Here is a 16,304-nt window from a genome sequence, read left to right on the forward strand (position 1 = left end):
GTAAACTCAAATTCTAAAAGGCAATTGCAGATGTGAAAAGAAAAATTAAGCAAAGAGGAAAATCTGTGGAGGACAAAGTCAGATGGAACTGGTTGGAGGGATAGAAGGAGAATGAGTAACTTGGATACTTTAAGAACTTTAAGGCTGAGTGATTTCCAGTGATTCTCCACTTCAACAGGTAGAGAAGTAAGGTAACAAAAAATAATGTTGTCTGGAGTTCCCGTCGTGGCTCAGTGGTTAACAAATCTGACTATGAACCATGAGGTTGCGGGTTTGATCCCTGGCCTTACTCAGTGGGTTAAGGATCCAGCGTTGCCATGAGCTGTGGTGTAGGTCGCAGATGCGGCTTGGATCCTGCGTTGCTGTGGCTGTGGTGTAGGCCGGCGGCTGCAGCTCCGATTGAACCCCTAGCCTGGGAACCTCCATATGCCATGGGAGTGGCCCAAGAAATGGCAAATATATATATATATATATAATGTTGTCATTGTTTTATTACTAATTTGAGGGTATATTTTGAGCATTAGGGACCAGGAGAGGAGTCATTTATTTCAAGGAACTAAAGAGTGAATTGGTGAGAAAATAAAGGCATGAAGAAAGTACAGCCTAGAGTCATGACGTCCAACAGCTTTTGGCAGTGATTTCCATTATGGTAGCTGCTAGCCACATGTGGCTGTTGAACACTCATTGTGGCTAGTGTAAGCCAGGAGCATAATTCTAGTTTTATTTACTTTTAGTTCATCTAAATTGAATGAGTCACATGTGGGTAGTGGCTACTGCATTCACTGGATTCTAGATGTTAGTATTATACAGGAGTTGACTTTGGTATAGAGAAAGGCTTCTTACAAAGGAAAGAGTGTAGAGAAATGAGAAGAAAAGTGAGCTGCTGTGCTTTGGTAGCTCCTGTCTTTCCCTCTAGTGTGACTGATGTGAGCAAGGATATAGAGTAATCAAGCCAGGGTAGCAGTGTGAAATTTGAAATACCGTGTCCTGTGTAAGGCTCTGGATCTTCGTAGAATCAGTTATTCTGCTTCATCCTGGACTAGCGATGGGAGTGGAGTCAAATGTTATTGGTAATCTCAGAGCAAAATGTTTGACCTCTGAATTTTCTCTCCTCGTCTTAATTTCTAAGAAAGAACCACAGGCTGATGTCTGGGAGTCCATTTTTCCACCTTCCTCCTTATCATTGTTGGTTGGTTTGAGGAACAAAGTAAAATGTAACTAGACCCCAAGTTGAAACTCATGGTTGAAACTGGCCTGATGTACTGGGCAACCTTGTCTTAGCCCCATGCAGACTCTTCCATTCACATGGTATTGGTTGAATACTCCTCAGTCTTAACATGAGGGGGAAGTTTAGAAAAAAAAAAATGTAGAAGAAGCAAAATCAGTTCTACTTCATTCCTTGATTTTTTGAGGCTTCGTGGCTGGTAGTTCCCTTTACTCCAAGCACCCCTTCCCCTTTTCCTGTTACAAAATGAAAGTGACCTGATTCAGACCAGCGAAGCCTAAGGCCTAGCATCCATGGATCAGACCAAATGAATTCTCTGACTTGGCTTTTTGTTGTTTGTTTTATTTGCTGTTATCAGGGAACCAAGAATTTTATTATTTGCTGTTATCAGGGAATCAGGAACTTTAATGAACTACTATCTGGTCCTGAATTTTTAGTGACTAGACATAACAGTTGGAAACCTTACTTACTCATTACTAAGTTCAAGGTTGAAAGTACAACCACATTTATCTTTCTGACCTTATGCAATTCTTGAGGAACTATAAATTCTGGGATTTAATCAGGCAATAAAATGCCCCCACTTCTCTCTTTATTTCTTCCCTAAATGGAACAAAGCCATCATTGACCAGGCTGTTGTGAGGGATAAGATGCTAATAACAGCCTTACTTCCCAAGACAGGAGTGGGAGTCACACTAACTAACTTGGGTATAGATGCTATTGGAAGAGTCAGGTTGCACATGACTCTATGTAGTATAACACCAAAAAGTTTAAGAAATGAGAGTTCAACACAGTTTGAACCCCTGTTATTGTCAGGGATGCCCCAGGGAATAAGACAGGTCCAACCCAGGCTTCATGAACTAGTTTAGACTAGTAAGGGGTTTCTCAGTGGTGCACTTCTGTCCTTTAGGCCAAGATAAGTCTCAAATGTACAGAACTATCCTACTTATTGTTGTCCCTTGCCTAATAAATATCTGTAGGGCCCTCTAAGTTATTGTGACAATTAAAACCTGCCTCCACACATTTCCAAATTCCCCTCTAGGAGGGGAGAGGCTTTGTCCCTTATTGAGAACCAGTGGTTTAGTGGGAAGTGCAACTTTAAAAATTCACTCCAGGAGTTCCCGTCGTGGCGCAGTGGTTAACAAATCCAACTAGGAACCATGAGGTTGCGGGTTCCGTCCCTGCCCTTGCTCAGTGGGTAAACGATCCGGCGTTGCCGGGAGGTGTGGTGTAGGTTGCAGACGCGGCTCGGATCCTGCGTTGCCAGTGGCTACAGCTCCGATTATACCCCTACCCTGGGAGGATATATGCCGCGGGAGTGGCCCAAGAAATAGCAAAAAGACAAAAAAAAAAAAAATCGCTCCAATTCTACCCCTAGTGTTTTTTGGTTATTCCCCTGCCCCCAGAATCTCTTTATACATACATGCTTTCTGTTTTGGATAGTGTACACAAAGTGGCAAGTACTGCTGGGAACATAATGGCCCCCAGCTTCCAGATAGAACTGGGAAAACCTCAGCTCAGAAGGCAAGGTGTCTGAGCAATGCCCACAGTCAGCCCACAGATACAACTGCTTTTAAGGGGAAAAAGTCTTTTTTATATTGAGGTCCTGAGACCATGTTGAAACATACTGTAAAACGAAACTAAAAAAAAAAAAAGTTCATTACAAACGCCATAGGCTGACATTTAGGTCAGAAACATCCATCAGCAAATTTCCATCACCCTTGTATTGGTCAGATGAATTTGGATTCTCTGTACTCCTTTTTTATTCACTTAAAAACAGTTTTTTTCTTGTGATGAGAACTCAGGATGACTCTCAGCACCTTTCAGGTATTACAGAAAGCAGTGTTAATTAAATTTATATTTGTCATGTACACTATATCCCTAGTGCTTATTTGCCTTATAATCGGAAGTTTATACTTTTTGATTACCTTCAGTCAGTTTCCCCTCCCCCCACTCACTGCCCTCCTCTGGTCACCACAAATCTGATGTCTTTTTCTATGAGTTTGTTTGTTAGACCTATGTTAGTTCCTAGGAAAAAAGCATGGAGATAGGATGTTTCTATACATTACAAAATGATCACCACTCGTTAGCCTCCCCTCCCCTGAAGATGTGCTCCAAGTAGAAAGTCCAGATAAAGCCAGGGGATTGGAGCACTTAGCTCTTTGTATCAGGAATGCTTTTGGGTATAAGAAAAACACCTTAATAGTAGCTTAAATAAATATGAGATTTCTTTTTCTCTTATGATTAAAAAGTCTTGATTTGAGCGACTCTGTCCTGGTGTAGTTGAGATTTCGGTGATTCTCTTGGCCCTTTCATTTTAGGTTGAAATTTGCAACTTTTAGTCATTATAGGGCAAGAGAGAAAGCTCATTTTTCCAGAAGTCCCCAACAGGCTATCCCCTACATTTCATCAACTGGAACGGGATCAAATGATCACCCCTATCTGCCAGCGAGGCTAGAAAAGCAGAACAGGATGGTTTTGATTGGCTTGTACCAGTAATTCGCCTTCCTTGGGGCTGGTTGGACCTACTGTTGGCTGTAACAGGTCTGGGGTTCTTTTAGAAAAAGGCGGAAGTTCTAATTTGATGGGCTAGGCCACTGTGATGAGTCTGTCACCCAAACATCTGTAACAAGAAGCATTAAAAGGTGTAGGTTTGAGTGAGTGTAAGGTTATTTGAGCCAATCTCCCATTCATAATGCTGTATTGAATACTTGTGCAGAAAAATATTCAACTATTCTGTTCCTTACAAACCCTGATTATTATTGTAAATATATTTCTCATAAGCCAAATGTATTCCTTCTTTTGCCCTGTTTCACTTGTCTCAGTTTCTCAAGCCAGGAATAAATACTGTGAAGGAGGGTTTTTTTCCCTCCCTTAAAATGTCATCCTTTCAACTTGTCTGTCTGAATTTTTAATTTTACTCCTCTGTTGGTCTTTCCACCAACTGAATCCTCCTTGCATCCATCCTGCCTTACAGATGCATGTTATGTATACCAGGTAGTTGAAAGTCTCACAATTTGCTTCTGGTACTCTACTAACCTTCCCTTTTTCTCTTTCTCCTCCTCTTTTTCCTCTCCTCTTGTTTTCTCTCCTCTCCGTTGCTGCTGCAGAGCGTCTCTACAGCCAACTTGAGCGAAACCGCCTGCTTTCTAATGAGCTGAAGCTAACGCTGCATGATCTGTGTGACTGATGGGCAGGGCTCACTGATGCCCATTAAACAGAGCTTACGGCTCACACCACTGGCCTGGACCCCAGCAAAAAGCTGATTTGTCTTTTTAAAAGTTACTCTTTTGCCCTAAGCAAATGGCTTTTTAATTGGGGCAGTTAGAAGAGTGCTGACTTCCTAACTGCACTGTAAAGTGGGAACATTAATAGTAATACTGCCTTTCTCTTTTTAAGAGATGATGAGTGATGATGGGAGGGACCTTCGAGATTATAGTGAGAAAAACTGGGAGGGTTCTGTTTTCCAACCTTATTTGCTGCTCTTTCACTTGTGCACTGACTGTAGGATATGTTCCCTTGCATGGATGTTTTCTAACAATAAAAGGACTGACTTGACAAGATGTTGTAACTGCTTCATCTGCAGGCCCAGGGATGGGCCCTTCCAAACGGGTAGAAAAAAGGGAAAGGAAAGAACAGGGTGTGGAATGTGAATAGGTGTGTGTTGCCACCATCCACCTCTCTGACTTGAGTATTTTCCCCACCTCCTTAGAGCAGCGAGTGCTTTGCTTGCTGGGCAGATTTGATTCTCCTTGATATTCAGCTGCTGGTTTTCTTCCCGACATTTTCACTCTTGCTTCTTTTTCCTGGTTTTCTGTTTAATTGTAAGTAACTGTCACAGGCTAGTTCTGAAGAATAGCTCTGCAAAAATCTCAGTTTTGCTTATAAGGATTCGTTTTGTAGTGTTGGCTTTGTTTTCTTTTGAGATCCTCTGACTTAGCTATGGGGGCTCATTTATTTATCCCACTAGTTATCCCATTCTTCTCTACCTTGGGGGGAAAGCCTATAGTGCATGTGGACCCTCCTATACTCTTTTCAAGTTGAGGTTGTGATGTTTCTGCTGGTACAAATATGCCAATCCTTGTACTCAATGTGTCAAACTCCAGCAAGCTGTTTTGAGTAGGTATTGTCCTATGGGTGAAAACTAGAAGGATGGGTGGCTGATGGTTAAGGCCACTTCCTTCAGTGACCGAAAGCTGAAAGCCTTGGTTGGGTGTGGGGAGGAAAGGAAATGACTGATAAGGTCCCCCAGTTCCCTCCCCAAGAAGGACAGCAACACCTGCAACTTCAGTGGGCAAGCCTGGGGCCCTGCAAAGACGAGTGATGCAATAGCTCACTTCTGTGGCTGAGAAAGGAGCTGCTTTATTAGTCTGCAGTTGCCCTGCAACAGGAACAAAGTAGCCCTTAAAATTTACTTCTGGTTTTTATAACGTCTCTCCTTTACCCCCATTAGATAAACTGAAATGCACCAAAGAGGAGCACCTCTGTACACAAAGGATGCTGGACCAGACTCTGCTCGACCTGAATGAGATGTAGAGCACCCCAGCCCCGCCCTGCCGCCGCTCCTTCCTCTCACCCCGACTCCGCCTGAGGCCAGCCTGCCCGAAGCTGACCTTTAAACTGAGGGCTGATCTTTAACTGGAAGGCTGCTTTCTCCTTTTGCCACCTCTCCCACTCCCACCCCTTTGCCCTTTTCACCAAACTGTCTCTGCCTCTCCTGAGAGATTTCAGGTGGGCCAGAGGCTGAGCTCCTTTGGGAACAACTTTTAAGGGAATGTGAGCACAATGCAAAATGTCTTTAAAGCATGTCGTGATGTACACATTTTGTAATTACCTTTTTTGTTGTTGATGTAGCAACCATTTGTAAAAAACATTCCAGGTAATTCCACAGTTTTGAAGCAGCAGTCTAATCCCTTTCTCACTTTTGGAAGGTAACTTTTCAGCTTAATGCATATTGCCCTCTCCATAGAGGAAGGATAACAGTGTGTGGGCCTGCCTTACTGAGAGCCAAACAGCCCAGAGAAAGACTTCAGTATGGGAAACCTGGTTGCTCTGTAAAAAGTACCTGCCATATCAGAAAGGTGATTCCAGGAGTTAGCCAAAAAAAAAGTGCTGTTCAGGTTTTCAGCTTTACAGTACCTTTGGGCAACTTTTATGTTTTTCATCAGAAGTGACCAAACAGATTAAGATGAGACCTCTGTCTGAGACCAAATCCTCTACCCCGTTCCCAATGGCTCATAGAATGGATCATGTGCCCCTTATGTTGAGGTGACCACTTATTATTTGCTCCCCTGCCTCCTAGAAAGAAAGAAAATTATGTTTTGCCACTGATTTAGCCATATGAAACTCATCTCATCACCCTTTTCTGGGTCTGAAGCTGCTGTCTCTAAAAGTGCCATCTCATTGTGCTTTGTGTCAGTTAGTGCTGGAGAAATCTTGAATAGCTTATGTACAAAACTGTTTTTAAATTTTATATTATTTTGAAACTTTGCTTCTTTGGGGTTGGGGCACACTGGTCACCCCATCTGGCTGTCAGTTCTGTGCAGTCGGCTGGCAGTGTGCTGATCATTTAAAGTTTCTTTCCCTACACAGTTCTGCCCTCCTCCCTCCACGTTTGGTGAGGTTTCAGTGAGGTCTGTTAGGTGTGCATCCTGCAGCTTAATTGGCTTAAAATGTACTCTTTTTTGTGGTCTCTTTGGGGGCCGATTAGGAGAAAGAAAAACCAATAATGTAACTGTTTTGATACTGAAAATTGATGTGTCTTTTTGAAATAAAGAACCAGTCCCTCCAACCCTCAGAACTACTTGCTTTTATTTCCTAATCCAGATGTTTTTCCTCCACAGGAACTACAAAGTTCGGGTAAAAATCAGGTCTTTGTGGGTGGCAGCAACAGGATTTGATGTAGAGCACACACTCTGGAAGCTGACCAAAAATGGGATCAAAACTGAGCTTTCAGATCCCTAGTTGTACTGATAAAAATCATTTAGTTTCATTATCTGTAAAATAAAGATAATATATATTGTTAGCATAAATGTGAAGGTTAGAATTAATGTTTATATGCCAGACCTTTTATAGGTTACTTAATTTAACACTGGCATCTTCCTTTATAGTTGTATTCTTCTAAACCGTGGATTCATTAGACTTTGCACCCTAAGACCTCTTCACCAATATATGACACAGATTACATACTACTATATATGTGTGGTTATAGTAAACTGTCCTGAGACAGCCTTTGAACTGATACTCTTGGATATTTGGAGAAAACAAGTTAATTTAACAAGAAGAGCTCTCAGAGTGTTTGCTTACAGACAGGCTGTGTGAGAGGATAGTTTTCAAAGCTGCCTTTGAGTTGCCAGTGCCTGGCATTTCCTGCACGCTGGCCTTGAGGCTGGACATGAATCTGACTTCCTAGTAGAAATGATACAGCTTCCTTGACAAAGTCCAGCTGTTTATACTAGAGACTAGAAATTTTTTCCATTTATATGCAGGGACAAATGTTCTGGAAATGACTGCAAAGAAAATCAGGCGGGGTGGGGCGCCGGGGACAAAAGGTTGCTCTAGGATCCACACAGCAAGCAACAGAAGGAGGAATATATTTGGGGAGTTTTGTGTTTTTTTTCCTTTTAGACATTTCTGCTTGTTCTTTACTATGAAAGATTTGCCACCTAACATGTAAGAAAGTAGCCATTTTAAGTGGGTGGCCGGGTTGCTGCCTTAAACTTTGCAAAACGTTGGTTTACTGGAAAGCGTCTGAAAAACAGTCCCCTGATTCTGAGCATCAGGAGGGCCCGCCTCCTGATGACGTCACGCCTGCGGATTGGCTGATGTTGGAGCTGAGGGCGCAGCTGGGGTTGAGCGGGAACGGAGGGTTGGCAGTCGCCATGACGGGTTCGCCAGCGCCGCGAGGCTCTGCGTTGCTCTGCTTGCCTCTACAGCGCTGCCTGTTGCTATTTCTCTTTTTGCCTGGAACCCTGGCCAACAAACTTAACGTGCCTCAGGTGTTGCTACCCTTCGGCCGGGAGCCGGGTCGGGTGCCTTTCCTACTGGAGGCACAGCGGGGCTGCTATACTTGGTGAGGGGTCAGGGGATCCCAAGGATGGGAGAGGTTCAGTCAACGGAAGACATTCAGGAACGTTGCGGCCGCTCGGCCTAAAGGGCTTTATCTGTAGGGGTGGGGGTGGGGTGTCCGTGGGGGCGGAGTGGCCAACCCTTCCTGCTGTGGCCTGTCTTCCTTGTGTGGGCTATCTTCTGCTTATGTGTGGGTCCTTGTGGGGAGGGGAAGTCACTTGTGGACGGCTCTCAGGGCACGAGGAAGGCTTGTGTTGGAGGTTTCAGGCATTGATGGTTACCCGATGTGGAGAACTTCCTCAGAGTTCCCCTCGTGGCTCAGCAGGAACAAATCTGACTAGCATCCGTGAGGACGCAGGTTCGGTCCCTGGCCTTGCTCAGTGGGTTAAGGATCCGCCCTTGCCAGGGAGCTGTGGTGTAGGCCGGCAGCTCCAGCTCTGATTTGACCTCTAGCCTGGGAACCTCTGCTGCCCTGAAAAGATTAAAACAAACAGAGTGAGAGGGATTTCCCAAGGTCTGAGGAGATTTATTGAGGTGAGGAGCTAGAGAAGCTTAGAGAGGCCTAGGGTGTGAGAGTACTCCACAAAACTAAATAAGGTGGGGTTCTCAATGTAAAAACACAACTAATTGGAATTCCTGTTGTGGCTCAGCAGTAATGGATCCGACTAGTATCCATGAGGACTCGGATTTGATCCCTGGCCTCGTTCAGTGCATTAAGGATCTGGTGTTGCTCTGTGGTGGTGTAGGTTGCAGATGCAGCTCGGATCTGGGTCTGACGTTGTTGTGGCAGTGATGTGGGCCGGTAGCTGTAGCTCAGATTTGACCCCTCTTCTGGGAACTTCCATATGCCATTGGTGTGGCCCTAAAAAGCAAACAAACAAAAACCACAACTAAGTATGGCACACTTTACTGACATTCCTTTTTTAGTCTTCTGAAGTAAGTACTATTATATTATTTTCATTTTACAGATGAGGGTCCTGAGACCCAGACTCCATGAAGTGTAAATTTCTTGTAATATGACAAGATTTGTTTTGGGTGGAGACGAGAGGTGCCTGTAATATATGTTTCCCTTCTTCTATGAGAGTACCCTCTTGAAGCGTACACTCAGCTTTGGGATAATCAACTCCAAAGGGGAGGGGATGACTTTCTGACTGAGGATCATGAGGAAAGACATGATTATCCAGTGTGAGAGGACGCAATGTTAGGTTGTGTGGCTTCTTAAGGTGTAAGGGAACCTAACTGAAGTGGGCTCCAAGGTATCAGAGGATTCATTTTAATTGGCATAGATTTCCCTATTCCATCACTTAAGAGAAGCACTAAGGTTTATCCAGAGTGTAAAAAGTTTACCCCTGGAGTTCCCTTCGTGGCTCAGTGGAAACAAATCTGACTGGCCTCCATGAGGACACAGTTTTGGTCCCTGGCCTTGATCAGTGGGTTGAGGATCCAGATTTGCCTTGAGCTATGGTGTAGGTCGCAGACTTGGCTCAGATCCCACATTGCTATGGCTGTGGTGTAGGTCGGCAGCTATAGCTCTGATTCAACCCCTAGCCTGGGAACCTCCATATGCCTCGGATGCAGCCCTAAGAAGACAAAATATGAGCGTGCGTGTGCGCACACACACACACACGCACACAGAGGTATATTCCCTTATACCTCCTATTTTATGAGGAAGGGAATCAGGCTTATATGATGACCAAGTGTGATTCATTTCCTGAGAGGATGATGCAAGGCATCAATCTAGCATTGAAAGCTATTCCTGCCATCTATCCAAAAATAGTGATTTTTCAAATTGTAGTTTGAGTTGGACTCACACCTCATAATTAGGCAACATTTCCACTTTATTTGTGTGTGTGTGTGAGTGTGTGTCTTTTCTAGGGCCGGACCCGAGGCATATGGAGGTTCCCAGGCTAGGGGCTGAATTGGAGCTACAGCTGCCGGCCTACACCATGACCACAGCCACCACCACCGCCACAGCAACTCAGGATCCAACCCGCATCTGCAACCTACACCACTGCTTTTGGCAACACCATCCTTAACCCACTGAGCAAGGCCAGGGATTGAACCTGCAACATCATGGTTCCTAGTTGGATTTGTTAACCACTAAGCCACGACAGAAACTCCAACATTTCCACTTTAGATAGCAGCAGCCCACTTTCTAGAATTGGAGATTTATGGAGTATGAGAAAGCCAGGTCTCATTATTGGAAACACAAAACACAAGATCAATTCTATTTTTACATACTGAGGAAAGAATGTAACCTTTTTTTTTTTTTTTTTGCTATTTAGGGCCACACCTGGGGCACATGGACGTTCCCAGGCTAGGGAATGAATCTGAGCTGCAGCTGCCAGCCTACGCCACAGCCACAGCTACGCCAGGTCTGAGCCACATCAGTCTACACTGCAGCTTGAATGTAGCAATACCAGATTTTTCTTTTCTTTTTTTTTTTTTGTCTTTTTGCCATTTCTTGGGCAGCTCCTGCAGCATATGGGAGGTTCCCAGACTAGGGGTCTAATCCGAGCTGTAGCTGCCAGCCTACGCCAGAGCCACAGCAACGTGGGATCCGAGCCGCGTCTGCAACCTACACCACAGCTCATGGCAACGCTGGATCATTGACCCACTGAGCAAAGGCAGGGATGGAACCTGCAACCTCATGGTTCCTAGTCGGATTCGTTAACCACTGCGCCACGACGGGAACTCCCATGCAATACCAGATCTTTAACCCACTGTTTGAGTCCAGGGATCGAACCCACATCCTCATAGATATTTAACCTGCTGAGTCACTACATGAACTCCAGAATGTAACAATCTTATTTTAAATTTTTTTCTTTTTTTTGTCTTTTGAGGGCTGTACCAGCGACATATGGAGGTTCCCAGGCTAGGGGTCGAATTGGAGCTATAGCTGCTGGCCTACACCGCAGCCACAGCAACACCAGATCCTTAATGCACTAAGCAAAGCCAGGGATCAAACCTGCATCCTCATGGATGCTAATCAGATTCATTTCCGCTGAGCCAGGACAGGAATTCCTTATTTTAAATATTGAAGGAGGACTGTAACTTTGCCCAAGGGATCACTGGAAAATGTTTTGATAAGTCTCTCCCACTTAAATCTTGTGTCCCTAAGCAATGTTTCTGCCTTAAAAAATAATTTAAGGAGTTCTCTTGTGGTTAAGGATCTAGGGGGTTAAGAATCTGGTGCTGTCACTGTAGCAGCTCTGGTCACTACAGTGACATGGGTTCAATCCATGTCCTGGGAACTTCCATATGCCTCAGGCACAACCAAAAAAAAAAAAAAAGGAGTAAGAGAGAGAATCATTTATATACACCTGGTAGTATGTAACATGGAAAAACTATAGGAATGTGTTTCACCAAAAGTTAATTTTAATCCACATTCTTATTTCATACTCTTAAGTATTTTATTCTGGCAGGCATTCCACCCATCATGATGCAGTAACTGTTGAACCTTTATATGAAAATGGCACCTCATGTTCCCAAAAAGCTGTGCTCATTGCGGAATCTACCCAACCAATACGCCTCAGCAGTATTATTCTTGCTCGAGAGATAGGTATGTTGAGAGAAAACACACCTTGTAACAGTTCATCTAGAGTAGAACAATCTGGTATCTTTTATAGATGGTGAACACAAACATTGTTGCCTTCAAATGATGAGGTTAAAAAAAGGATTCCTGCAATATAAAACCTAATTGTGGCATCCTATTCTGTAACTTTCTTCTTTTCTTTTTTTTTTCTTTTTGTATATCCTGTCCCTGGCATGATGCCTGATACAGATTGGAAATTCTGGTTGTTTGAATCAATGGAGACAGGAAGGAATTATATATCAAAACTGGCTTGAGTGTTAAAGTCTGAGGCTGGTCTTGAGTGAGGCCAAAGACAGTGTAAAAACTAGTCCTTCTTGGAGTTCCTGTCATGGCGCAGTGGAAACGAATCTGACTAGGAGCCGTGAGGTTGTGGGTTCAATCCATGGCCTCGCTCAGTGGGTTAAGGCTCTGGCGTTGCCATGAGCTGTGGTGTAGGCCAGCAGCTGTAGCTCCGATTCAACCCCTAGCGTGCGTACCTCCATATGCAGGTGTGGCCCTAAAAAGACAAAAAACAAAACAAAAACTAGTCCTTCTCAAAGATACGAACCTGTATCACTTGTATCAGCTTGTTAGAAATGTGAATTCCTAGGCCCCACTTTAGATCTGCTGTATCAGAATTCCTGGAATGGACCCAGGGATCCATTTCTCTAACAAGCTCCCTAGGTGATTCTCATCCATAATAAAGTTTGGAATGCGCTGCACTAGTTTATTTTAGACCAGAGCAGCTTAAGAAATACTATTTGTATCCAAAATATGATCAGGGTTCTTTGTATCCCTGAGTTTTTAGCACTTAATACTGTCATATTAATAGGCCAGAAATATCTTTATGTGTGGCTTTTAATTATTTTGATAAATTATATATCTCTATTACTAAAAAGAAATTCAGAATGTTTGGTATACCATATTTCATATAATTGAAGATGCCATCTATTATAAAGCTCTTTTTAGGAGTTCCCACTTTGGTGCAGTGGGTTAAGGATCCAATATTCCCACAGCTGTGGCATAGCTTGCAGCTTCTGTTGGAATTTAATCCCTGGCCCGGCAACTTCCATATACCGAGGGTGTAACTGAAAAAGAGAAAAAAAAAAGCTATTTTTAATGTACCACTAAGAAAGAACAACGATGCCAACTAAACTAAGACATCATCAGTTATAAGATAAAACCCAATTTCAGAGATGTTAAAATATGAAAAAACGAGTGTCATAGAATCAACGAAATGTGATATGAGATCTCAAAGATGTGAATCTTTGAGGACCATGTCTTGCAGGATGCAGTTACAATGGATAGAGAAGGAAGGTTACCAAGGTCAGGAAAGCATTCTTTGGTCACATATGCTATTTTATTTCATTTTATTTATTTATTTATTATTTTTTTGTCTTTTGTCCTTTTAGGGCCACACCCATGGCATATGGAGTTTCCCAGGCTAGGGGTCTAATCAGAGCTACAGCTGCCAGCCTACACCACAGCCACAGCAACACCAGATCCAAGCCGCATCTTTGACCTATACCACAGCTCCTGGCAACGCCAGATCCTTAACCCACTGAGCAAGGTCAGGGATTGAACCCGAAACCTCAGGGTTCCTAGTCGGATTCATTTCTGCTGCGCCACGACAGGAACTCCACATATGCTATTTTAATATAATTACTCATAACTACATAAATTCATTCTGATATCCAGAGATTCATTCACATGATTGCTAGGAAAAATGTCAAATCTAGCTCTCAGCTTAGTTTCATCTGACTTGTTAATATTCCAAAGTCTTTTAAATTAGCTTTCCCGGTTTTGCTGTTAATACAATTGTGTACATAGATGTACAATTGTGTACGTAGACTCCCCATGATGAATGACAGTCTTAGTGTCCTACCAGGTGCCTTCTTACCTGAATGGGAACTGGCATGCTGAAATGGGAGGTGGAGGAAGGGACATTTTGAAAGAAAGAGCATGCCTAAGAGAAATTGTTCATTTGTTTGACAAATATGTTTGAATTGCTTACCAACTATAAAACATCTGTAAAGGTAAAAAGATTTAAATACGCCATTGGTCTTTAGGTGCTTAGAATTTTGTTTATGATGTTTTTGGTGACAGTGTAGTAAAGAAATTTAATGGCTATGACAGAGAGGAGAGAGGCGAAAGATGAGGCAGCCATTTTCTATTTGGTAAGAGTGCTAGATGTCTTTTGATTGTTTTATTTTGACTAGGTGTTATCTCCATTTGATAAAAGCTTTAAAAAATATAAAGGAGTTCCCGTCGTGGCTCAGTGGTAACGAACTGGCCTAGTATCCATGAGGACTTGGGTTCAATCCCTGGCCTTGCTCAGTGGGTTAAGGATCCATGAGCTGTGGTGTAGGTCACAGATGCAACTCAGATCCCGCAGTGTTTCTGTGGCTGTGGTGTAGGTTACATAGTGAAAACTAAATCGATAATCTCATTTCTCCAAGAGACAACCGTTTTTCTGTCTCCTTCCAGAGGTAGTCTATGGATATATGAATATGCCTTTTTGTAGTGGACTATACATTTTCTTTTCTATTTTTTTCTTTTTTGGCTGCGTCTGCAGCATGCAGAAGCTCCTGGGCCAGGGATCAAACTTGTGCCACAGCAGTGACAACACCGGATCCTTAACCCACTGAGCGACCAGATAACTCCAAGATTTTCAACTTTAGGTACAGGACAGATAGATGATTTCAGGTTAAAAAAAAACTCCAGTGGAGGATGAAGAAAGAGTTTGGACAACCGGATGATTTTGGTGGAGAGAATAAAATGGGGTGATCAGTACATTTTGCCTTGTACTCAGTATGTGGTTAATATTCATTAAATACTTAGATGATTTGCTGAAGTGGATTGTAATCATATAATCAAGAGGAGTTGATTTGAAAGCTAGGATAAATATGAGAATCAGGGCAGGCAGGAAATATTTATTATTTCTGCTCCCTCTTTTTTTGTCTCTGGCTCTATGTCCCTTTGCTTCTCTTAGTCTTGACTTCATTCTCATTTTTTTCTACATCATTCTTCGTCTTCCTGGATCAACTCTCCTCCGTCTCATTAATTTTTCTTCTTTACTGTATGAACCTGAAGTAATATGGACATGTAAATAAGAATATTCATTGTATTATTAATAGTTTTTTGTTCTCATCTTCAAAAGCAGCTAAGTTAAATGTTTGATACTTCTAATTAACCTAAATTTACTTATGAATCAGACAGGGTATTTTTTTTTCTTTATGATCAATGACCTGTATTGAAAAGCTTTCTGCTGTTGAAGCAGTCAGATATGGGTAGGCATTATGTGCACAAAGATTTCCACATTATTTATTTAAGGTCACAGCTGCTTCTGTTCTGCCACTGCCCTGCACATTTCTCAACAGAAGATAGGAATTTAATTTCCCATTTAATCAATGCTATATTATCCAGTGACCAATTATCTAGTGTATATTTAGGTTTTTTTGGGTTTTTTTGTTTTGTTTTGTTTTTTGTCCGCACCCACAGCATATGGAGGTTCCCACGCTAGGGGTCAATTCAGAGCTACAGCTGCCTGCCTACACCACAACCACAGGAACATAGGCTCTGAGCCATGTTTGCGACCTACACCACAGCTCCCTTAACCCACTGAGGGAGGCCAGGGATCAAACCTGCAACCTCATGGTTCCTAGTCAGATTTGTTTACCACTGAGCCACGACAAGAACTCCCTAGTGTATATTATTTAAGCTCACCCTTCCTTCCTTTGCCATTACTGGAACACTTCCTTAATGGTATATCTTACTAGCAGATCCTGTGAGATTTCAAGTTCTCTTGGCTCCTGTCCATAGACCTCATATCTTGGTCTTCAATTTTTTTAATTTCAGGTTTTGTTCTTAAGCTAAATGTTAATCAAGTAGAAGATGGATTTCATTTCATTTTTATTTTATTTATTTATTATTTTGTCTTTTTAGGGCCACACCCGAGGCACATGGAAGTTCCCAGGCTAGGGGTCGAATCAGAGCTGTAGCTGCTGGCCTACACCACAGCCACACCAACAGTAACATGAGATCCCAGCAGCTTGCACGACCGAAGTTTGCAGCAATGCATTATCCTTTAACCCACTGATTGAGTCCAGGGATAAAACTCACATCTTCATGGATACTAGTCGGGCTCTTAACCCACTGAACCACAATAGGAACTCCTAAAACATTTTTTTAAATTATTCAACGAATTTATTACATTTATATTTGTACAATGATTATCACAATCCAATTTTATGAGATTTCCATCCCACAACCCCAAGTGCATCCCCCCACCCCCTGAACTGTCTCTTTTGGGAACCATAAGTTTTTCAAAGTCTGTGAGTCAGTATCTGTTCTGCAAAGAAGTTCGTTCTGTCCTTTTTTCAAATTCCACATGTCAGTGAAAGCATTTAATGTTGGTGTCTCATTGTGACTGACTTCACT

The 16,304-nt window shown here is 42.8% G+C and overlaps 2 protein-coding genes across 11 annotated transcripts in view; both read left to right on the forward strand.

Moving 5' to 3' along the window:
- TPM3 (tropomyosin 3) overlaps positions 1–7,013 on the forward strand; it is a 30,460-nt gene extending 23,447 nt beyond the window's left edge. For all 9 annotated transcript variants that reach the window (XM_047784516.1, XM_047784517.1, XM_047784515.1 and 6 more), the window contains one exon: positions 5,676–7,013. In XM_047784516.1, the coding sequence (XP_047640472.1) occupies positions 5,676–5,758 (83 nt within the window). In that variant the 3' untranslated portion in view covers positions 5,759–7,013. The remainder of the gene's footprint in view (positions 1–5,675) is intronic.
- Positions 7,014–7,938: 925 nt separating this feature from the next.
- NUP210L (nucleoporin 210 like) overlaps positions 7,939–16,304 on the forward strand; it is a 129,788-nt gene continuing 121,422 nt past the window's right edge. For both annotated transcript variants that reach the window (XM_047784527.1, XM_047784528.1), the window contains exons 1-2: positions 7,939–8,294; positions 11,716–11,852. In XM_047784527.1, coding sequence (XP_047640483.1) covers positions 8,047–8,294; positions 11,716–11,852 — 385 coding nt within the window. In that variant the 5' untranslated portion in view covers positions 7,939–8,046. The remainder of the gene's footprint in view (positions 8,295–11,715; positions 11,853–16,304) is intronic.

This window comes from Phacochoerus africanus, chromosome 6, assembly GCF_016906955.1.
Source record: "Phacochoerus africanus isolate WHEZ1 chromosome 6, ROS_Pafr_v1, whole genome shotgun sequence".
Classification (NCBI taxonomy): domain Eukaryota; kingdom Metazoa; phylum Chordata; class Mammalia; order Artiodactyla; family Suidae; genus Phacochoerus; species Phacochoerus africanus.